At 53.1% G+C, this 23346-nt stretch overlaps 1 protein-coding gene across 50 annotated transcripts in view; it reads right to left on the reverse strand.

The window, feature by feature from the left end:
* Window positions 1–6029: 6029 nt before the first annotated feature.
* The window catches only part of DAB2IP (DAB2 interacting protein), a 216321-nt gene continuing 199004 nt past the window's right edge, over window positions 6030–23346 (reverse strand). For 15 of the 50 annotated variants that reach the window (XM_015116920.3, XM_077968107.1, XM_077968093.1 and 12 more), the window contains 7 exons: window positions 22927–23128; window positions 20826–21004; window positions 18000–18888; window positions 17067–17219; window positions 15086–15279; window positions 10029–10116; window positions 6030–9225 (listed from right to left, as the gene is read on the reverse strand). In XM_015116920.3, coding sequence (XP_014972406.2) covers window positions 9058–9225; window positions 10029–10116; window positions 15086–15279; window positions 17067–17219; window positions 18000–18888; window positions 20826–21004; window positions 22927–23128 — 1873 coding nt within the window. In that variant the 3' untranslated portion in view covers window positions 6030–9057. The remainder of the gene's footprint in view (window positions 9226–10028; window positions 10117–15085; window positions 15280–17066; window positions 17220–17999; window positions 18889–20825; window positions 21005–22926; window positions 23129–23346) is intronic. The other 35 variants (XM_028834892.2, XM_077968116.1, XM_077968099.1 and 32 more) reach the window with 8 other exon arrangements.

The raw sequence follows: 23346 nt of genomic DNA on the forward strand, positions 1-23346 counted from the left end.
GGGGCCATTTTTCTGTTGGAAAAGTCTAGGAAGACAATTCCATCTTTTGCCTCTCTTTCCCAATAACCATAATTAATTTCCTGCCTTTTGGCATTGAAATGTGGCAGAGGCCTGCATCCAAGTCTTGTTTCTTACCTCATTGAGACTGTCTCTTATGTTTTGCTCTTAAGGATATTGAATATGATGTTGAATACAAATATTGGCTTGAGATAATCTTTTTCAACATGTTTTTATTACAAAAGCAACAGTATGTTAATGAAAAAAATTAAGCGAAGAGGAAATAAAGTCGTTTATTATCTCACTATCCCTAGATCAATGTCTTGTTATCACTTTGATATGTATCTTAATAAGGTACATATCAGATATATAGCTTATGATATTTATTTGTGATTTATATCATAAGATATATATCAAAGTGTGATTTTATTAGAAAATTATTATTAATCTTATAGGTCACACATTTTATTTATTTATTTATTTATTTATTTATTTATTTATTTATGTTTTTGAGATGGAGTCTCACTCTGTCACCCAGGCTGGAGTGCAGTGGCCGGATCTCAGCTCACTGCAAGCTCTGCCTCCCGGGCTTACGCCATTCTCCTGCCTCAGCCTCCCGAGTAGCTGGGACTACAGGCTAGTAGCCACCTCGCCTGGCTAGTTTTTTTGTATCTTTTTTTAGTAGAGACAGTGTTTCACCGGGTTAGCCAGGATGGTCTCGATCTCCTGACTTCGTGATCTGCCCGTCTCGGCCTCCCAAAGTGCTGGGATTATAGGCTTGAGCCACCACGCCCAGCCACACACACATTATTTATATGTCAATAACTGTGCTAAGTAGAGGGTTGACAAGCATTATTTCCAAATCCTTACAGAAGACCTCTCTATGGTAGATACTGTTATCCCCATTTTACAGAAGAGAAAACTGAGACTTAGAGGCTTTCCCAATTTGCCTAGGACTCTGTGGCTAATCAACAGCCATTAAGACTCAACATCCACATCCCCTTTCTCCCCAAGCTCAAGCTCTTACCGACACTCTACTCTCTCCTAATCCAGACCCGATTTTGCAAATATAGGTTGAAAACTAAACTAGAATCCTCCTGCAAATACAATTCTGTTATCAGCTTTTACACTTAATTATATTATTAGCATCTTTCAATGTCATTTATTATTCTTCTACAAATTTAATGGCGGCATAGTGTTTCATTATATGGGTATGTTTTATTTATTTTTAAACGGCTCCATATCAAAATGAGAAACAAAAACTGGTTGTAAAATATTCAAGCAATACTAAAGAATATAAAGTAGAAAATGTGAGTCCTCCTTCCCTATCCTGCTGAGCCCCACGACCCAGAGGAAATTGCCATGAACGGGGTAATGCATCTGCGTCCACATCGTTCTTCTATGTAATTTATTATATGTAATGTAATTTTTGTATTTTTCCTTAAAGGAATGGGACATACTGATCTACTGCTTGCTTTTCACCCACAATGTATCATGAACATTGTTCCAGACCTATAAATACTTTTTAATGTGCAAGAATCAAGAAGTCACGCTTGGCTTTTGGCTGCAGCAATGGGGAGGAGAGTGGAGCAGTGTTTCGGGGTTGGTTCGGATTGGAAGACGAGAGGAGGAACAGGTTCAGGGGTCAGAAAAGTTAAGGGCTCCATTTCAGACGTAACAAGTTTGATGCCTGTGAACTATCCAAGTGGGCATTCAGCCCTGTGAACCTGCAGCTTGGGGCGTGGTGGGGCTAGGTATAGAAATGGAGGAGTCACAGAGAATGGATGGTACGTAAATCCATAGCAAAGGTTCCCTGCTGCCTTTAGTAAGGGCGTATGTTTTCAATTCCCTCTAGTCTGCACCCCTCCTTGATGTCTCCCGACACTGGGTCTGGGTGTCATCTCAAGCAGGGCTGCTTCAGTCACTCATTTCCTGCCAGGCCACCAAGGCTTTGGGGTTTGTGACTATGGCATATTGTCAAGGAGTATTAAGAAAAAAAGCAACCCCAAAGTTGGAACTAAGGTAAGAGGAAGGCAGGCTGTCATTCCAGCATCCTACTGTGAGACAGATATATATATATATAAATTTTTTTTTTTTTTTTTTGCGATGGAGTCTCTCTCTGTCACCCAGGCTGGAGTGCAGTGCAGTGGCATGATCTCATTGCAAATTTTGCCTCCTGGGTCCAAGTGATTCTCGTTCCTCAGCCTCCTGAGGAGCTAGGACTACGGGTGTGCACCACCACGCCCGGCTAATTTTTGCACTTTTAGTAGAGACAGGGTTTCGACATGTTGGCCAGGCTGGTCTCAAACTCTTGACCTTAGGTGATCCACCTGCCTCGGCCTCCCAAAGTGCTGGGATTACAGGCGGGAACCACTGTGTCCTGCTAGTTGTGGATTATTTTTTTAAGGCTCATCTCTTCCCTGCATTGCCTCTGTTTCCTTTTACAGGCTGGTTGAGTTGGCCTCTTCTTTTTACGCTGCAAGCTTTCCTCAACGGTCTGGGGAGTCCTCAACTGTCTGTGTTCTTCGTGTGTGTGTGTGTGTGTGTGTGTGTGCAGGGCATGTTGACTGGTGGGTGCCACCATGGGATGCTCAGATGGTGACTCAGGTGGGGTATATACCTGGGAGCTGGTTTTTCCAAAGAATGTTCCAATCAGCTCCCTGAGGGCTGGACACATGGCCCTGGGCACTTTGGGAGCAGCGATGGGGCTGCGGGGGATGGAGAGGAACATTATTGCTGGCAGCCCCACCCTCACAGAGCCCTCTGCTTTGCCTTGAGTCCCCAGGTCCAGAGTATACCTGGCTCCATTTCTCCAGAGACTAAATGTCCAGTCCCTTACAAGGAGATGAGTGGGAAAGAGTAGTTTCCTGGCTGTGCAGAGGAGCGAGAGGAGGCTGGGCTCTGATCCCCATGTTTCTGGCCTAGTGTACCTCCCCCGACTCCTCCCCTGCCCCCCACCTGGAAACACACCGGGGGACCTCCCACTGCTGAGCCTCTGGGGGTTCCTTGGGACCTGATAAGCTCATTTCCGGTTGGTTTCTCCCTCTGCTCTGCTAAATTTGCCTTCACTCCTTCCTTCCTTCATCCCCTTCCATCTGCCAAAGTTTTCCAAATTCTCTTATCTCCCAAATTAATTTTGTCCTTACAGAGGATAACCCTTTTATTTCTTTTCTGTCAGTATAGTGGTTTGCGGAGGAAAGGAGAGAAATGCATGTGGTCAATGTACCAATACTTCTGGTTCAATTAGAAGACAAATTTCTTTTTGAATCTATTGATTCAATATTTTTTTTTAAACTTATTGATGGTAGTTTTTAAAAATTCAACATTTATTACCAATCTCTGGGTTTTGGGATTTTTCTTTGTTTTTGCTTCAAGACACAGAATGTAGCCCGAATTTGTTCTTTGGGTAACTTTCTAAGGTTTTCTTCATACCTCAGTATACAGTCAGCTTCGGGTAGTGTTCCAAATTATAATTGAAAAAAGGGTGTGCTCTCTCTAGGATAAGAGCTTGATGCATCCCAGGTTACTAAACCTTATTAATTATTAAAATCCTCTTGGTTCTTATTTTTTTGCCTCCTTGATCTGTAATAAACTAATACTAGTAGTGTGTTAGTCTCAAATGCAATTGTTTCTGTCAATTTCTTCCTTTGCATTTCCAGCAGTTTGCTTTCTAGTTGATGCTGTTTTATCCACAAATAGAAGTTCATGCCTTTTGTGTCTTCATTATAAATTCCTGCTATCGGAAACAACTCAGAAAGTCAAATATGGCATTTTCTGTCTTATAAATGGAAGCAAAATAATGCGTACACATGGAGTGTGAAATGGTAAGCACTGGAGCCTCAGAAGGGTGGAGAGGTGGAAGGGGGGTGGGTAATGAGAATTTACTTAATGGGCGAATGTACACTATTTGGGTGATGGATACACTAAAAGTCCAACTTCTGCCTCTATGCAATATATCCATGCAACAAAACTGCACCTGTACCCCTTACATTTATACAAGTATGAGAGTAAAATAAATGCCTCCTATCAACATCAAATGATTTCTTTGTCCCATTCATTGCTGTCTCCTTGAGTTCTGTGTCCTTTATGAGCATCTCCCCAGCAAAGGGATGGCGGTCCCTGAGCCCAGGGACGGGACAGCAGTGCAGAAGCAATGGGGCGGTGGAGGAGCGGGAGGTCAAAGTCAGGTTTTGACGGGCGAGGGGAGAATAAGGGTTGAGGCTGTGGAGATGGCAGGCCGCTGCAGGCAGTATACATTTAAGAAGCTTGGCTGAAGGAGAGAAAAGCAGACAGCCTGGAGCAAGTGGAGACCTAGCACTTTAAAATGCTGTGGGAGAGCAGGGTGTGGGCGGGGCAGGCTGGAGGTTGAGGCCACGGAGGCAGCAAAAGGCAGGGATGCAGGAACTGGCTAGGGGCGGCTTGGGAAGAAACAGGTTTCCTCCTCTCCTGCCGCTGCTGAGGGGTGGGGTAGCTATGCTGGTGGTCGGCCTGGGGAGACGGGGTGGCGGAGGGTCTCCCAGTGTGGGAGGAGGCAGGGCTCAGAGAAGGGCCAGTTGGCTGGCTAGGAGATCTGAAAAGAGGTAGAAGTTTGGATTAATTGGGGTGGAGAATGAGAGGGAGGCCTAGCTGAGAATGGAGATGGGAACGGACCCACAGGGCAGTCAGAACTGGGGTGTTTTTCAGTTTTCTCCTGCAGTGCTTGGTGGCCTGGAGATTGTGGCTGTGGGGTGGACCCAGGGCCGAAGTGGTCAAGGAATATTGTCAAGAGAGGGACTGAGGAGGGAGCCCACAGGGTCTAGGCTTGGTGGGGGAAGGCAGAGAGAACACACGGATTGGCGAGAAAAGGGGCCGGTCTACAGACCGGTGCTGATGTGGGGGATGAGCAGAGGCGGCTTGGCAGCTGTGCCCACTGTGAGCAGCATGGATGACACTTTCCTAGGAGGTCAGAGGTGACAGCAGCCCAGGGTGGGCCCAGGAGTGGCTGGCTCAAGCGGAGGGAAGGGGTCCTCACAGGAGACTAGAGATGGACAGCCTGAGAAGCCAGGGTGCTGGAGGGTGGGAGGTGAGACACAGGGGCCACTGGCGAGGGTGACGGTACAGCCCTGCTCCAGTGTGTGGCTCTGCTCTACTTGCTTCCAGCTGGCTGCAGGGGCAAGAACAGGGACAGCCCGAGGCTTCTCTCTGGGGCCCAATCCCTGAATAGAGCCAGAGGCACCTGTCTAGGTGACAGACCCGGAGCTCCATCTGACTTTTTGACCAGAGGTATCCTTGCCCCCAGCAGAAGTTCGGCCCAGGCAGTGTCTGGTTCTGAGGGGTTTGGGCTAGGGCTGGGACTAGGACCTGTCCCTTGGAGCATCTGGAGCTACCGTGTGAAAGACCAGATCCTGGTATGCTGAAGACGCAGGGCAGGACCCAGGGCTGTAAGGTTCTCTGTACAGGTGCAGCTGAAGGGGCCTGGGGGCTCGTTACTTCCCAACAAGGGCCTGGGTTCAGCCTTTCAGGTGGGCCGTGTTGGGAGAGCCTGAGTCTGACTTTCAAGGTGTTGAAAGCTTGGAAATGTTTAGTTCAGCCCTGCCACGACTTGCTGGGACCTGGGCCAACCTCTTCTCCCTGGTCTCTTCCCTCCCAGAGCCAGATGTCAGTGGATGCGAAAGCACTTAAATGCAGCGCCTGCCAAGAGCCAGTGTGTGCTGCAGTGAAGGTGCTGGGGCCGCCCTATCTCCCAGGAGGTGGTGGGGCCAGCGAAGACTTCTCTTTCAAACATGTCAGAGTCAAGGGAGAGCCTTTAAGAGGACAACTGCTCTACTCCCTGGTGCAGAGACCCCCCAACTCAGAGGAGGAGGGGCGATCCCAGATCACCCAGTAAGCCAAGCTGGCCAGACCACCACCACTGGCTTTAGGGGTATCCCTTGCCCATGACTGCCACCAGAGTGAACCAGATGCTGGGGTCCCCTTGATAAAGGCCAGCGTCCACTCCGGACTCAGGGTCACCCCTGTAACATCACACAGCTGAATGGAGACACGAGTCAGGCTTAAAATAGCTAAATAAATCTTTAATATTTCTAATTGCAAATGTACAGAAATTGCACAGCCACACAGAGTCTTAGAACACCAACAGCTTCCTCTGTACATTATTACATAGTTAAAAGTCGCAGCTGGAGGGAGGAGCTCCAGCCCAAACTCCAATGTTTGCATTTTTTCCTTTTCACATACTTACAAAAGAGGGGAGCTGGGACGCGGTGTGGGGGCTGGGGGGCTTTGTGGCTGAGTGTGTAGAAAAGAGGGGCTGTTTCCCTGGAGAGTCTGGCTCCCGCAGTTGTGCGGGGCGCAAGGGGAGGTGTACTTGGGGCAGATGCTCTGGGGGACCGGGGCGTGTGGAGCTGTAGCCTCGGTCCTCCACCCCCACTCTCTGGGCAGTTGGAAAGAGTCCTCACTGACAGGAGGTTTGGCAGTTTCCATCACCCAGAACATGGAAGTTAAGCAAAAAAGTCAGTCAGGCCTCTGTGCTAGCGGGGAGGGCGTGGCTTTTTCCAGCAGAGGCTGAGTCTCAGTGACCAGGGGGCCCCAGGGCTGTGTTTTTCCCCAGCAGGGACTGTCCTTCCCTCCAGGGCCTCTGGCAATCCCATCCCTGGCTGCAGGCAGGGCCCAGCTCCTGGGAACTCAGGTTCTCTGTGGCCTGGGCAGGAGCCCCTGTTGACTGGCCCAGTGAAAGCACCCCAGCAGCCGCTACCCAGACAGCAGCTGCAAAGCCAACACATAAATGACACAGGTAGGGAAAACAACCCCTGCAGACCTCAAGCCTCTTCCTCCTGCCCAATACTGTTCTCTAGATTCAGAAATAAAATAAAACCCTTGGGAGAGCAGCAGTCCCGGCCAGCCCTCGGCAGCACCAGGACCAAAGGATATGTACAAACATTAGGTGAGATAGTTACATTACAGTCAAACACCAAGAACATTTACAAAATCGGCAGACTTGCAATTAAGATAAAAATCTGTGAAGAGTCTGTACACTTTTACAGTTTTTGCACTAGGTAAATAAGGCTCTCGGCCTGAGAGCTCACCCACCCCTGCAAGGGCAGCTGGCACCGGCCACAGCGGGTGGCCTCCGAGCCCACCTGTCCAGGCCCTGGGAGCCTCCCCATATTGCTAAGGAGGCTCTGTCCGAGGTCACTCTACGAGGCAGCGGTGGGAGGGGGCTGGGGAGAGGAGGGCAGGTCTCACTGGGCAGTGGGAGGATGAGATCGGAGCCAGGCCCTGCCTGTGTGGTCACCCTGGTCTCAGGCACGAAGGCGCATGGGTGGGGACAAGACAGCAGTGGGGCAGGAAGGGGTGGGGGCAGGGCCTCTGCTCCTGCCTCCCATCTTCCTGTGGTCTGTGACCCCTGGTGGCCCAGCCCTCCCTCCACCAGCATCTGTCTCTAGCCTAACTGAATTGTAGGTTACATCTAAGAGCCCCTTCCCAGAGCAGCTGCTGTCACCTGTCCCTGAGCTCAGGGTGGATGCAGTATGGCTCTGGGCCACCCCTCCAGCACATCCACCCTTCCGGTGGGGCCTCTGTGGCACATTCCAGCTGCAGGGGCAGTGGGGTGGTTCCTGCAGCTCACCCTGCCTTGGTTCTGCTGGCAAAGGCCCCACTTCCACCCTTGTTACCCAGGGCCCTTGCTCGGAATCTGCAGGGGCTGGGAACAGACAGGGGCCGAGAGAGACCCAAGCTCCTGCTCATCTGTCTTGAAAGTGGGGGAGGGGCAGATAAGCTACGGAACAGCCTAGAGCTGAGGAAAACCTGCCCCAGCTGTGGGGTGCGCCCCTCCCCTGTATGCAGCGCCTGGGTCCTTGGCCGGGGGCCGGGAAGGGTGAGGAGGAGGCCGGCTGCACACACGGGGCTGGGTGCAGGCTGCTGCTGTCTTGGAGAGGGAGCAAGTCTAACATCCTCCAGGGCCGCTATTTCCCATGCAGTGCGCACGCTCAACTTAAAAGGCCCCTGTGTTCCAGCAAGCGAGCAAGCGGGCTTTTGTTTCTAATGCATACTGTGAAAGGAAAAAAAATCACAGTTATCCACCTTCTCAGGGCCTGCAGGCGTTAGAATCTTTTTTTAAACCATCACTCAGAGGAAGGATCACCTTTTCTCTCAGGGTGAGCACCAGGTGGCACTCCCTACAGGGCCACTGTGCCCTGGGTGTGCTGGGCCCCAGGAGAAGGCAGATACAGTGCTCAGAGCCATCTGGCCAGATCCACCCAGATCTTTGGCTTCTGGGAGCCCTAGAGCATCAGCCTGGGCCTGTGTGGGAAGTGTGGGAAGCTGTGGGTCCTCCCCACAGGGATAAGAGCTCACAAGAAAAAGCCATGGCCCTCACTGGGTCTATCTGGCAATACAACTAAGGCAGGGAAGAAGGTGGCAGGTGGCGCTCTGGGGACAGGTTCAGAGGGGGTGGGTGGGTAGGAATCCTCAGTTCCTCACAGCCAGGAAGGTCCCAATAGGCTGCATGCAGTGACAGGTGCTTCGGATGGAGACAGGCAGGGGACACTGACCTCCTGCCCTGTGTCCTCCTATCTTCCTGCCTGCCAACCAATCCACCAAGTGCCAGGTCCCACAGGACAGGGCTTGGCTGCCAGGGAGTCCTGGGCCCCCCAAGGAGGTGAGGGGAAGCCACAGGTATAGGCCCCTAGTCCTTGAATCCCCCCTCCAAGAAGCCCCCTCCCTGGCACGGATGTGGGGAACATGCACTCGGCCAGATCCAGGAGGACAAGGACACGCCACATTCAGGAACCAACAGACATGTTTTTGGCAGGCCCTCTGCCTCACCAGGCTGTCCCCACTCCCCAGCGTGCAGTCTCTTCTGCCCGCACCCCACAGGGAGCGGCTGGTGACCTCGCCTCACGCTGCTTCAGTCTCTGGCGGCTCCCTCTGCGGCCACCTCCTGGACAGCGGCGGGGAGGGGAGGCTCGGCCTCCTGACACCTGCGCTGGGGCTGCAACCGTGGGTGCCTCCCCAGGCCGAGACCCTGCCCTTGGCCACCACAGTCCCCCTCTCCTTGGGTAGCTTCCTCCCTCCTCAGGCAGGTTAACAATTGCTGCTGTTTCTGAACTCGCCGTTCTCAGTAATCTGCAATTTGGTGGGGTTGGTGGGGGAGATGCCGTTACGGGCTTGCATGCTGTACCTCTCTTTCAGCTGGGTCAGGGCACTCATGAGGCGGGCATTGGCGGCATCCAGCGAGGCAATGCGCTTCTCCTGTGGACAATGGGGGTGTGAGCGGGGGTCATGGGACAGGCTCCTTAGGGGCCTCCTTAGGGCCTTGTGTACCTACGACAAGCACTGGGATAGTAAGGAATGGGGTGGCCTAGAGATGAGGGGGGCAGGCAGGCTCCAGGCTGCGAGCAGTTGGCAAGAGAAGGCGGGCAGAGGCCTCTGCAGCATCATGGACGCAGCCTCGCTGCCTGCTTACCATCCCAAATGGAGCAGCTCTGGTGCTATCTATGGGCTGCCTGAGGCCCCTGGAGCCGGCACCCTTGCTCACATGTGTCTGTGTGACACACTAGAGGTCACCGCTCCTGGTCTATGCAGTTTACAGTCTGAACAAGGCCCAGCCTACTCCTGGGCGAGTAAAGGAAAGCAGTGCAGCCCTGAGTAAAGGAGGCTGGAGCCAGAGAGCCTTTCATGTCTCCCCTCAATGCAGCCTGGATGCCACAGCTGTGAACAAGAGTCCCTCTGCTCCCTCTGACCAGTCTGCCATCACTCCTAACCCCACCTCCCTCCTGGTAGCTTCCACTCTTTGGTCAGCAGTCCTGGTGAAAGACAATACCCACCAACAGCCCCGGCAGGGGAGGAGCTGACTCCCTCCTTTCACAGCCTGTCCCAGTGAGCTTGTGGCCCACTAAGACCACAGGTCTGACTTCTCAGGGCAGAGATTCTGGTTTCTTATTCCCCTCAGTGTCTGCAGTGAGGTATGACTGAGGATGGAGAGGCTCAAGTCACCCCCTCCTAATCCCAGGCCCTTTAACTCTTGTGGCTGACCAAAGGGCCAGAGCCCCCACCTGGGCATCAATGATCTTCTGTTTGGAGTCCACAGCTGCTTGCATCTCTGCATGGTCCTTCTTCAGTTCTTCCTCCACAGACATCAACCTATAGCCAGAGACAGGGACAGTCAGGCTGGCCCTGGAGGCAACAGAGGTGGGGAGAGGGTGTGGGAACAAGCCCATCAACCCCACGCAGAGCAGGGACACACTAGGAGACCCCCTCCTTGGGTCACAGACTTGCCTCCCATACTTGCCTGGGACAGAGGCCTTCCAGCCGACTCCCAGCAACTGACACTGCTGGGCCTCCTTCCTTACCTCCACATCCCACACTTGCTGCTCCTAAAGCCCCAGAGGCCCCTGGGCTGCCCCCTTCCCGATGTTCTTCTAGGAGCCAAGATGGGTGGGAATGGGTGTTAGATCTTCAAAACCCCTAGAGCTAGGCAGGTGCTGGAACGATGAAGGCCCTGAAAGGCTCTAGAACTTTTTCCGCCCTGCCCCTGCCATCTTCACAAAGTTGTGCAGACTCTGCACTGGGCACTCGAGGTACCAAGATGAATGAACTCTAGTCCTTTCCCTCAAGGAATTCACAGGGCAGGAGGCACGAGTAACTAACTACACCCTGCATGGAGCAGCTGCTCTAGTGGAAAGCTCAGGTCCCTGGAACAAAGAGCAGAAAGCAGTGACTTTTCCTGGAGGGTGGGCTGGGAGGTGGCACATCGGTAGGAGACATCTGAAGGACCGGTGTGCAGGTAGGACAATGAGCAGAGGCTGGGGGACACCATCTGCAGAAGCTCAGTGGGCAGGAGGCTGGCCCTGTTCTGCTGCTCCCTCCCTGGGAGCCCCCCCCGGCCCCACCTGGCTGGCTCCTGAGACACTCTCACTGCTGGGCACTCCCACCTTCCCACTCTCCTTTGGCTTTGGGATTCCACACTCTCTGGGTCTGCCTGTCTCAGATGCCTTGTCCTGTCTGCCCCTGGACATGGGGGTTCCACAGGGCTTTGGCCTCAGCATCCATTCTCCTTGTTCCGCACACTCTTCTCAGATGAGCCCTCCACTCCCAAGGCTTCTCTCCATCCCTGCCCTCTTGACTCCTCCAGCCCAGAGCAGCCACCGCACCCTGGGCAAGCCCTTGGCCTACTCACAGCAGACACACAGGGAGCCACAGTGCCGGGCATGGGACTGTAATGGGGGCAGCAGGGCAGCAGTTCAGGGAGCACTAACCAGGAGGAGTGGTGGCAGGGGGGGGACCCTCGGGGCAGGTTCCCCAATACAGGAAGGTACCGCTCTGAGGAAAGCTTGTGCTGGGTGTGGGGTGTGGGGAGGGTATTAGTTTTGTTAAGGAAAATTAGATTGGAAGGAGACTGTATTTACCCTCATCTTAAAAACAAATAGGGCCAGGCACATTGGCTCACGCCTATAATCTCAGCACTTTGGGAGGCCAAGGAGGGTGGATCACTTGAGGCTAGGAATTCAAGACCAGCCTGGGTAACATGGCGAGACCCCATCTCTTTATTAAAAACCAAACAAACAAACCAGAAATCTGGACATAATATAGGCAATGCAGTACAATAATTTCTAGGAGAACAGAAACCAACAAGGTGAGCCCAGTGAACAGCCTGGAAGCAGAGGGAAGGCAGAGTCAGCAGCCTCACTGAGCTGAGGAGACACGCAGGTCAGGAAGGTCAAAGTGTGGGACTTGCAGGGCAGACAGCTAGAGAGGAGCAAGAGGCAGAGATAAACTCCACACAGCTCCCCAGTGGGGGTTCCCCTTGTGTCTCTGACTGAATAATATCTGCACGCAGATGAGAAAATTACCAGGCTAGGCAAGAACCATCAGAAAGGAGAACACAAAACAATCCCAGAAGCAGTTCATGTTGCACCAGCAAGAGTGGAGTGACGCACTAACACTGGGAATCACAGAGGACCGTGGAAGGAAACCCCCTCAGCAGCAGGGCCACGTTAGGCCAAGACTAAAGGCTCTGCAGGATGCAGCCTAACAAAACTTAAAAGGAAACCCCGAGAGGATTGAACAGATTCCAAGTAACCTCACTGTCTCCCAGAACAAAGCCCCCAGAAAGGATTTAAAGGGACACAAAAACATTCAGCACCTAACTGTAAGATTCACAATGCCTGGCATCCAACCAAAAATTACTAAGTATACAGAGAGAAGTAGAAAAACTCGTAAGCAGGTGGAAAATAAATCAGTAAAAACAGACTCAGATGTCACAGATGATAGAATTAGACAAGGACATGAAAACAACAAGGTATTATAAATACATTCTACATGTTTCAGAAAATAGAAGTAAAAGCACAATGAGAATTAAAACTAATGGAATTTAAAGCAAAATGGAAATTCTAAGAGGTGAAAAATATAATTATCTGCAGTGAAAAAATACTGGATCAGATTAATAGCAGGTTACACACTGAAGAAGAAATAATTAGCAAACTTGAAGACACAGTCATAGAAACTATCAAAGACAAAAAACAGAAGAAAAATGAAGAAGATAACACAGCATCAGTGATATACAGGACAATATGAGTCAGCCTAATGCACGTGTGCTAGGAATCCCAGAGAAAGAAATGCGGGGAGGTGGGACTGCAGACATACAACCCAAGACCCAAGAAACTAGAAGAAAACCACACCAATGAACATCACAATCAAACTACTGACAACCAGTGATTTAAAAAAAAAGAAAAAAGTATCTTACAAACAGCCAGGGAAAACAGATACATAAAGTACAGAGGAACAAAGACAATGACAGACTCCCTGTCATTACAGCCTCAGGGTGAGGGCCAAATCTGGACCATTGCCTGTTTTTGTAAACAGCCATCTCACACAGATAGTTCTGCTACAACAGCAGAGCTGAACAGTTGCAATAGAGCCATATGGCCTACAAAGCCTAAAATACTTTTGATCTGCTCCTTTGTAGAAAGTTTGCCAATCCCTGCCCTAGAGCAAAAAAGAGATAGAGCTAATAAGTCAATAGGAGACAAAATGGAATCATAAAAAAGTACTCAGTCCAAAAGAAGGCAGGAAAAAAAGAATAGATGGTACAAATAGGAAACAAGGCAACAAATTTAAATATATCAGTAATTACATTAAATGTAAATGGTCAAAACAATCCAATTAAAAGGCAGAAACATTTAGACAAAAGCAAGACCCAACAGTATGGTGCCTGTAAAACAAACTCACTTCATATATAGATGAGTGTTATGCTCTGAATGCTTGTGTCACCCTCTAAATTCATACGTTGACACCTAACCCCCAAGGTGATTATCTTAATAGGTAGGGTTTTTGAGAGGTGATTACATCATATGGGCTTTGCCTTCAAAAATGGGATTAGTGCTTTTATATTATACAAGAAGCCCAAGGGAGCTTGTTCACACCCCCGACAATGTGAGAACACAGCAACAGGGCACTATAATATGAAGCAGAGAGTCCTCATTATACCCTGAATCTGCTGGCATTTTGATGTTAGACTTCAGAAGTGGGGACAATACATTTTCTGTTGTTTATAAATTACCCAGTCTAAGGTATCTTGTTATAGCAGCCTGAATGAACTAAGACAATGAGGTAAAGGCACGAGGATGAAAAAAGCTATACCATACTAACACAAATCAAAAGGAAGTTGGGGTGGCTACATTAATAGCAGACAAGGCAGATTTCATAGCAAAGAATATTCCAAGGGATAAAGAAGGTGATTTTATAATGACAGAGGTTAATTCAACAATAGTACATAAATAGCCTAAATGTGTATGCACCTAAGAATAGTTTCAGTGTATATAAAGCAAACACCAGTTGGAATGAAGGGAGAAATAGAAAAGCCAGTAAGGATATGGAATACTTGAACACTATCTACCTAATTGGCACTTACATTAAGGAGGAAATATTCCAGGACTGGTTAGTAGAAACGAACGTGTTAAGCAAGTCTCTGAATTCAGAACATGCAAGTATCAGAGAATACAAACAATGTGGAGAAGGCAGTTAAATTGAAAAGCATTTCCATTCTTGGAAACACACACAAGGTGAGCCAAGAGCAGAGCTGGAGATCAAGTGAACAGCAGGTTTCTAATCACCCTGGTTTCACTCATGTTAACTATTTTATAATGAACAAAACTACAAGTAAATGAAACAAACAACAGTCAGGAACAGAGAAACAGGTCGTCTAAATAGGAGGAATCCGGGAAGGCCTTATGCCATGGACAAAGCATGGAGTGGAGGCCTTCCTGGCTCTTGCACACCTGCTTGGTCTGTCCAGCTGATGGGGTCTTAGACCAGGCCAATGCAAACAAGACACACTGTCTGTCCTCCCGTGCTTGGTATTAGAAGGAAGTCAACTCCACAACTGGGACCCTGGGGTTGACTGCACTCCCTGCCTGACACCAAGGTAGACATGCCCTACCCACAGGCAGAGACAGAGATGGAGGCGTCACCATGGAGCCTGACATAAGCCTTCAAAAAGATGAGAGTCAGCATTAAAACTTGCTGTTCCTCTGAAGCCCTTTCCCAGATAACCCAGGCTTAAAACTCAGGATATCAGACTGGCACCATCCCCTTCTCCCTCCCCACCCAAACCACTCCTCTTAACAGTTCCCAGCTCAGTAACTGGCACCCTGATACGCCCACACCCAGACACTCTTGGTAGGAATCTGGGGGCTATGCTGTGTCTTCCACCTTCACCTACTGTACGTAACTGATGCTCATTCCCACTTTTCTTACCCTGTATTTGGTTCTCACTGTCTTTCCTGGCACCCCCCAATCCAGCTTCTCAACGTCCCTGAGAGCGCTAAGATGGCATGGCTCCTTGTAGGGGCTCAGGCCCATCGGGAGCCAGCTGTCACTGGTCCAGCCTCATCCCCAGCTTTGTATTCTGCGTGGGCTGCCCACCTTCTAGGCCACCTTCTGCCTCCAGGCCTGTGCTCACGCTGTTCCCACTGTCCAGCCACTCTCTTCCCTCCTCCTCTCCACACTCAGCTCATCCTTTGAGGAAGCTCTCCCACCAGGGGCCTCCTTGAAGGCAGCGATGGCTGCCCTGCCTGTGCCTGTGGCCGGGCCAGACAGGTGCGGGCCCCACCTGCTGATGATGCCCTTCATCTGGATGTCCTTGTCCTCCTGCTGCCGCCGTAGCCGCTCCTCTCCCTCCTCCAGCCGTGCCTGGTACTCCAGCACCAGCTTCTGCGTCGTCTCCTCCTGGCACTTGAACAGGGTCTCATACTCCTCCAGCTTCTTGGTGGAGATTCGCAGCTTGTCCTGCAGTACCGCCAGGTCCTACCAGGAGAGCAGCATCCACGGGCACAGCACCCAGGACACAGAGAGCACAGCTTCGTCAGCCCGAGTGGGAGGAAGGGTAGGAGGAGCCCCACTTGGAAGGCCCCAGTGGCTGTGACCTGCCCACTTCACATAGCAAAGAGACGCCCAAGGAGCCCAGCTGGTGGGGGCTGCAGCCAGACGTGTGCCTGTTCCCCACCAGGGGGTCTCCACTCCAAGCTCCCAGCCTGACCTGTATGGCTATGGTGGGGATGAAGACTCAAACCCAAATCCCAGGGGTAAGGGTGTAACTAGGGCTTTGAACTTTTTATGACAAAGGTTAAAGAACCCTTGGATATATGAAGGACGTGTGACAGCACCCTGAGAGGTGGGAGCTCTGCAGGTGGGGAAACTGAGGCCCAGACAAGGAGACCATGTCACATGAAGAGCGACTGACTAGCAGGGTAAGATCCCAGCTTCCCAGCCTGTTTGAATCTAAAGCCAGAGGGTGGCAGTGGCATGAGGAAATGGAGAGAGAGAGAATTGAAAGGCAGGTGGTCCAGGCTCTGGATCTGCCTCAGTCCAGCACAGACCCCAACCATCAGGGAGGAACAGGGATGTGGACAAGGCTGGGAAGCGGCGTGGCTGCACAGAGGAGCCAGGTGCTCTGTGCTGGGCAAGGAAAGGCCAACGCCGGGATCGAGAGGGGCCAGACGCCATGAGGACACAGGGATGCAAAGAGCCTGGAGTGAGGCCAGGCCTCCTCGCTCCCCAGCCAAACTCTGGCTCTGGGAGCACTGTGTCCCCTGTCCCCTGGTCCCCTTCACATAACTATGGTGAAAGCAGGTGGATGTAGTGGACCAGGGATGGTGGGGGCGGCAGGATGCAGCATGGAGATGGGCCTCGCCTGAGGCCAGGGAGAAGTTCTGCCATTCTGACCCCAATACCCTTGCTCGAGAGGCTGCCACAGGCTTTCCTGGGGCCCGGAGGGGCGAGAGCATCCAGAGGGGAGTGGAGAAGCGCCTGCCGATCTGGGGCCTGCGCTGGTTCCTCCGTCTACATGGACTGCAGCTGGCAGTAGGAGACAAAAACTACCCCCCGATCCAGAGCAGCTGCCACAGCTGGAAGGCTTGGGAGACCAACAAAGCATCCCCCTGCCCCAGCAGATGCTAGATGTGTGTGGCAGAGTGAGATTTTGATTTTCAGAATAGGTTCTTTTCCCAGGAGTGAGGAAGAAAACATCTCAATGGTAGCCTGACCCCACCCCTAATGCTGGTAACTGCCGTTTCTTTCCCAGGCCCTGGTGGAGACCAGAGTGGTGAAGAGCCAGGCCGTGGGCAGGCACAAGCCCCGGAGGCCAGGCTGGGGTGGCTCTCCCAGTCATCCTGGGGACCCATGCCTCTGCCTCCTCAGGTACTAGGCTCCCTCAGGGGGGCTCTATATGTCTCTTGGGCACCCTCAGCCCCTCAGCCCCTCAACCCCCAGGTCCTCAGGAAGCTCAGCTGCCTCAGTTGCCCCAGGCTAAGGAGCCTTCCCAGAGGTCCCAGGAGTCTATATCTAAGACAATTTCCTTGTGATTCCAATCTGTAGATGGGAAGCCTCAGGTCTAAGCTGCTAATCCATCCCTCTTGTTACTTTTCTTCCAGACCCTACTGACTGCTATCCTCACAGGGAACAGGGGCTCAGAGGGGACAAGCCCTTCACAAGGACACAAGCACCCACTGCTGGGGGACCTGGGGGAGAGACTCCTACCAGCTGCTCCAGGAGGCAGCCCCGCCCTGCCCCGAGCTGCCAGGGTCCAGCTTTACCTTTTCTGCTTGGCTGAGCTCGTCCTTACTCCTTAGCCTATCCCTGTGGGGGGGGTCTGGGCCCAGGCCCTCGTCTTCTAACAACTGCGCGTTCATGGTCAAGAGCCAAGCGGCTGTGCGGTCCAGGGCATTGGGGCTCACAGGTGAAGGGCCCTACAACGAAACACAGCTGTGAGGGGCTGGAGGGAGGAGGAGGGCAAGCAGGAAGGGCATTAGTGGCCCAGGTGAGCCACAAGGACAAGCAGCTCTGGGACATGGTGGGGAGGGAAGGGTCCTCCAGCTGACTGAGCGCCTACAGAGGCAGTCCCCACCCAGGAACACTGTCTCTCAGACGGTAGCCGAAGGCAAAGCCGATAGGTGCCAGGTGGCCTCCTGAGCAGCACCCTCTGCTGCCAAGGGGACAGAGAGTGACCCTGCCACTGGGGGCACCAGGGCAGGCTGAGCTGAGAGGAGGACAGGGCCAGGCTGGGCTGTCAGCCCAAGGCACCTCCACTCCAGACACCGCCTGCAGCCTTTGGGTGACAGGGCCATCCATGCTCCAGGTGGTTGTGCCTGGAGGTCTGTCCAGCCTGTGAAAACATTTTGGGAGGGGAGTGTGGGGCCAGAGTAGGGCAGGATGACTCCTACTTTGGGTGAGGGCTTCGACAGGCTTGGAACTGAAGATGAATGCACTCTTTCTCTCTGACCCCAGCCTGCCCCTAGGGGCACTGACAGAAAGGCCTGGAGTTCCCCAAGGCTACAGTGTCCCTGGTTCACAGGATTCAGGAAGAAGCCAGGGGGAGGAGGTGGTGGTGCATGTGGCAGGCTGGTGGGATGGGATGGCAGCTGGGTGAGGGAGGAGGTGAAATGACTGAGAGGAGGAGGATGGTATGGGGTATGACAGCCCAGCTGGGCCCAAGTGCCCAGCCCTGCCCTCTGACTAGTGGCACTGACCTGCTTGTGCACTGACCGTGGCTTCAGTTCTGGGCTGTCCCCCTTGGAGGAAGAGGACTGCTGCCTCAGGCGGGTACTGGGGCCTGCCCAATCAGGTGAGGCCGATGCCAGGGTTCCGCTTGAGGGTCTTGGGTACTGCAGGGTGCCCAGCAGGTTGGGGGGCGTCCGGCCGCGGGGGGCAGGAGGTGGCGGCGGGGGTGGGGGCGGAGGCTGGTCGATCCTCCTCTGGGGGCCAGCACTGTTCTGCCGTGGCACCGTGGGCTGCCCGCCTTTTTCAGTCAGTGACATCTGTCGCCGTGCCAGCTCACCGGGCCGCCGAGCCAGCTCCTCCGCGGCAGTGCTGAAACTTCCCAGCTTGGCAGCAGCCGCCAATTCCTCGCTGTTGCTGTGTGAGCTCAGGGAGCTGTGGCCCTCAGAGCCTGAGTCGCCAAGGCCGCGGGGTGACAGCGGCAGGCCAGCCGCCATCTGGTACACAGGGTTCTGGAAGGAGAGCGGTGCCAACAGCTGGGGCCGGCCTGGCGCGCCCTCGGAGGTGCCTGGTGTGGTTGGTGTCTGGCCTGCCCGCCGCACCGTGGCCAGCCCTGCCAGGCTCACTGGGGTTGCCCGGGCTGGCCACCCAGCCACCAGCTGAGCTGCAGGGGCCTGCCCATCTGTGGGGAGGACATCGGGGCCCGCTGGGGAGCCTGCCTCCCCATCCAGCGCACGGGCATCCTGGAGGTCCACCATGGAGAGGCTCTTGCCACCGTTGGCCATCTGAAGATCAGGCTCGTTGGCTTCCGAGTAACTCGAGCTGCGGGCAGGTGAGGGCTGGACCCCGGAGGACCTTGTGACAAAAAACAAGTCCTTGTTTTCGGGGGTTGGAGACGGTAACCGGGTGAAATCTATCAGACTGCAGGGAGACAAGCACACACAGGGAAAGAAGGGGAAAAGAAGAACTGTGAGTGCAGCCAAGGCGGGTCCAAACCGACAGCACCCACCAACCTGCCGGGGCCTGGCAGCCCAAGCCAGCGCTGGGGAGATGGATGCGCTCGGGTAACAGGAGTGGGAGAATCCGGGGACCAGAGGCTGAGGCGGCTGCTCCTGCACAGAACCTCTTCTTTAGGGGCCAGCACTGCACATTTCAGGCCGCGCTGCCTGGAAGACCCCTTCCCTGTTCAGCTGCATCTTGGGACAATGGGTACTGGGGCCTGGCTTGCTCTGGAAAACTCCTCCTTAGCTAAGCCCTAAGCCACAACTCAGTGGCTCTCTGCTATCCACGGATCCTGCATTGAGAACTCCAACTTCAGAGTCACTGGGTTCCCTCTGCCTCTTCCCTCTTGTTCCTAATCAGACTGGTAACTGAAGTGGGGGCCCGGTGAAACCTCCTCTTGCCCAGCCTCCTGCTGCCGCTCCCTTGTTTGACTGGCAGGCGGGGGCTGGAGTTCCTGGCAAAAACAAGGAATGAGAGCAGGCTCCATGGAGAGCATGACTCGGTGGGAGGGCTGCACTTGCCCTGGCCTCCTCCTCACTCTACGCTTTTCTCTGGCCTCTCCCTGGCCCCTCCCCAGAAGCTAGCTCCTTTGGAAGAAAGCATAACTGTGGTGGGGGCCGGGGGGGCTTTGGAGAGAAGAACGTGGGTGGGGGGAACTGAAGGCAGCAAGGACTTGGGGGGGTTGATATGGCTTGGAATGCGGAATGGGTTGGCTTAGCCTCAGATGGCAAGGAAGCGCCACTCCCTGAGATGGGCAGCAGCAGCCACTCGGGGCTGCAATGCTCATGGGCCTGGGAGAGCTGGCTAGAGCAGCAGATGAGCCAGGAAAGATGGAGAGCAGTGGGAACCTGGCTGCCCAGGCCACACGCCAGGTCCGTCTTTTCAGAACTCACGGGCCCGGCTGCCTCTCAGCCGCTCAAGGGCTGTCCACCGCACCCCCCACTTCAAACTCTTGGCCTGTGACTCTGCTTGGCTTCGCTTGGCACATTCACCGAACAGATCCAATGCAAGACTCAGCAGACCTGCATCTCTGGCCCCTCCTAGGCTCCCCTAACCCCAGGTTCTTGATCTCAGCAGGTTCTTGATCTCAGCACCCTCCCCTGCTTAAAAGCCTGCCTTGCCACTGCCTCAGGGAGACCATACTCCCAACTCTGCTGCTGCAGCCACGGCCTCACATGCTGGGGTAAGAGGGATCCCCGGTGGGAGAGGGGAGAGTAGGGGTGGAGCAGAAATGCTTCACCATGAACTGAAAGAAATGTCCCTATTTTGACTTAAACAAGAACGTTTTGCCTTCCAATCTGCCTTGTGTGTGTCTTACTTAGGCAAAGCAGACCCCAGGACTGGGTCTCAGCAACACTTTATGTTTTCTGGGGTTCCCAGCCTCCAAGCCTGGCAGAGTCATCGAACTCCTATTGAAAACACCTCCAGGTAAACACCACTTCTGAAGATTCTGACTCAGGCTCAGGAAATACCAGGAACATGTGTATTTTTAACAAATATCAGGGGATCTGGAAATGCTGGGGGTTATTTGAGACAATTATTCTTTGACACATCATGTCTTTGCTTGTCCCTCTACCTAGAATGCCTTTTCCACCAATGGAAATGATACTTTTCTTAAAACATTAAAAAAGAAAAGAAAAGAAAAGAAAAAAACTATAGCATCATCTCCTCTAGGAAGGCTTCCCTGATTATTCCCAAATGGAGGTTCACCACTTAGGACCTGTACAACTCAAGTCTTGCCAGGTTTGTTTTATAAACACTAGGTAGGCATTCTCTTTCCTCATCTGAGATTACAGGTGGGCTGTGCCTAGTCTGCACACGCACCCACCACACCCAACATGCCTGGCAGCTCTTACCCAGAAAGATCATTCTCGATCACCATCTTCTGCAGCCCAGCTGAGATGCTGCTGCTGCCAGAGCCTGGTGTGGAGGCCAGGTCGTTGGTCCCTGGCAGCTGCCCACTACCTGGGGTGCTCAGCGCTGTGTGGACGTCCCTCAGGATCCGAGGCAGGGGTCCCAGTTTGGACACTATGCTCTGCAAAGGCACAGCAAGAGGCAGGTGTGACCTCCTGGGACCACACAGGTAGGCTATATGTGCTGCAGCCACTGTGGCTGAAAACCACCGCGGAGCCTGTCAGAAGTGCAGATCCCCACCTGCCGAGGGGTCTGCGAGGGGGGTGAGCCCAGGAATCGGTAAATCTACGTTTTTAACCAGCTCCCAGATATTTCTGGGGCAGGAGTAGGAGGCCCACAGGGGGAGATGCTGACCTAGTGCAAGCCTCTCCTTCAGTTTGCCCTGCCCTGGTGCCTCCGCAGAGAGGAAAGCACACATGGAATCCCAGCATTTCCACACCTCCACCTCTCCATCCAGAGGCTTCTGTGACAGCCTCTCTCACATCACCTACTCCATGGGATGGGCTGGGGCCTGACCCACTTTGGCACCTGAGCACCAGTGGAGATGGTCCAGGCACCCCCAGGTGCTGGTCAGGCAGAAGGCAGAGCCTGAACCCATCTGAACCTTGCTGGCACGCTTTAGAGGACTTGAGGGGCAGAGGATTCTAGGCTATGGGGACACTGCCTTCACCTGTTTATGCACAAGCTTCCACAGAGGTCTCTGTGAGAAAACAAAGTGTGAAAACTCATGCAGGCAATAGAGCACACAATTGAGAGGCAAACAGTTGTGTTTCAAATCCCTGTTGCACCCTATCACCAGTGTGACAATACCAATCACCTTCCATTCTTCCCGCCTGGTTGTGCAGATACGTGGACAGCACTGGGGGAAGGTAAGTGGTGGCAGTGACAGTGACTGGTGTTGGCTGCAGTGCAGGGACCAGAACCAGTGGAAAGGAGGGTCTCGGCCCTCATTTCCATTTCTCCCTCCTGTGTCTCTCACAGCCAAAGGCAAGTGGATACAAATGAGCAAAAATGATGGCCTTTGATTGCAACAGCACCTATTTCTAGTGAAAAGTCAGGACTAACCTAAGTGTCCATCAACAGGGGACTGGTGAAATAAACAGCATTCATATGATGCAGTCATTAAAAAGCCCCTGGCGGTGGTGCAGATTGCACTGACAAGCAAAGAGGCCCACAATAGAGTGGTAAGAAACGCACACAGCAGCATACACAGTACGTTCTCGCTTTAAAACAAACAGAAAAAGGGAAAGAGCTCTATGTGTGTGCGCCTGCATGTTTGTGCGTGCTTACACATGCACAGATCGCGTCCAGGAGGCTGCATACCAGTGCTCTGAGCGGTCACCTCTAGGGAATGGGACCAGGAGGCATGAAGGGCCTTCCAGGCCAGTTTCAGCACCTTACAAAAGTAAGGTGGTCCCTTGGAGCCCTAGAAAGCAACAGATATTTGGGAAGAAGTTCCTGGTAGACCCAGCCCTTAAGTCCAAGAACTAATTGCTCACTATGTGGGCTGAGGCTGGGGGTCAGTGAAGTCTCAGGCTAGGGAGGGCTCACTTCAGGTGACTGCAGCAGTGTCAGAGGTGTCTAGGGAGTAACCTTGTCAACAGATGGTCAAGGGCAATCCTAGAAAGGTTTCCAACTTCCTGCTGGACAAGTGGAGGTACAGGGTCTTGAGTCATCTTCTTCATACAGGTGAATTCACGATCCAATTTTATTTCTCACATGCTCTGGCAGGCAGCACAGTGGCACTTGTCCACTAAAGGCTGAGTGCATGCGGAACACCCCAGCCCTAGTACCCAGAGTGGGGCTGCCTTGGCAGATACTGCCGAGTGAACACAGCATTTGCCCACAGAGAAAATGGGGCCCACAGATCCCCAGTGTGTTCTGACAGGACCTGGCCTGGAGCCCTGGGCTCCTGGTACGCAGTTAGCTCCTGATCATGCCACATGGGCAAATTCTCTGCCCTCCATGGTTACTCTGGAAGGGGGAACACTAAAAGACCGATGGTAGCTTTTGGCCCCACCTCCGCCCCACAGCCACAGGCACCTGCTCCAGCTGGCTGATGGCCTCCCAGAGCAGTGAGTGCAGGCTGGAGAGCTCGCGGCCCAAGTCGATGTAGCCCTCGAAGCCAGCTGTGTTGGAGAGGGTCTCGGGGTTGGAGATCTCCAACAGGAAGCGCTGCATGTTGGTCCACTCATGCTCTAGGAACTGGTTCATGAAGGACATGTACTCCTCCTTGCTGCCGAATCTGGAGAGAGGGTAGCTGGGTGAGCACTCTGGGCCCAGGCAGGCCCCGCCCAGGAACTCCCTCCACTGGGACACCACCACCCGCTTTCCCCACTGTGGCCGGCTCCCACCCCACTCACTCCCCAAGTCAGCTGAATATGCTCTGACTGAGGTCACCAGGGCCCTCCTTGCTCATGGTAACAGTGACCCTTTTCTGAACCTTTTATCTCAGGACCTGGA

The sequence above is a fragment of the Macaca mulatta genome, chromosome 15 (assembly GCF_049350105.2).
Source record: "Macaca mulatta isolate MMU2019108-1 chromosome 15, T2T-MMU8v2.0, whole genome shotgun sequence".
Classification (NCBI taxonomy): domain Eukaryota; kingdom Metazoa; phylum Chordata; class Mammalia; order Primates; family Cercopithecidae; genus Macaca; species Macaca mulatta.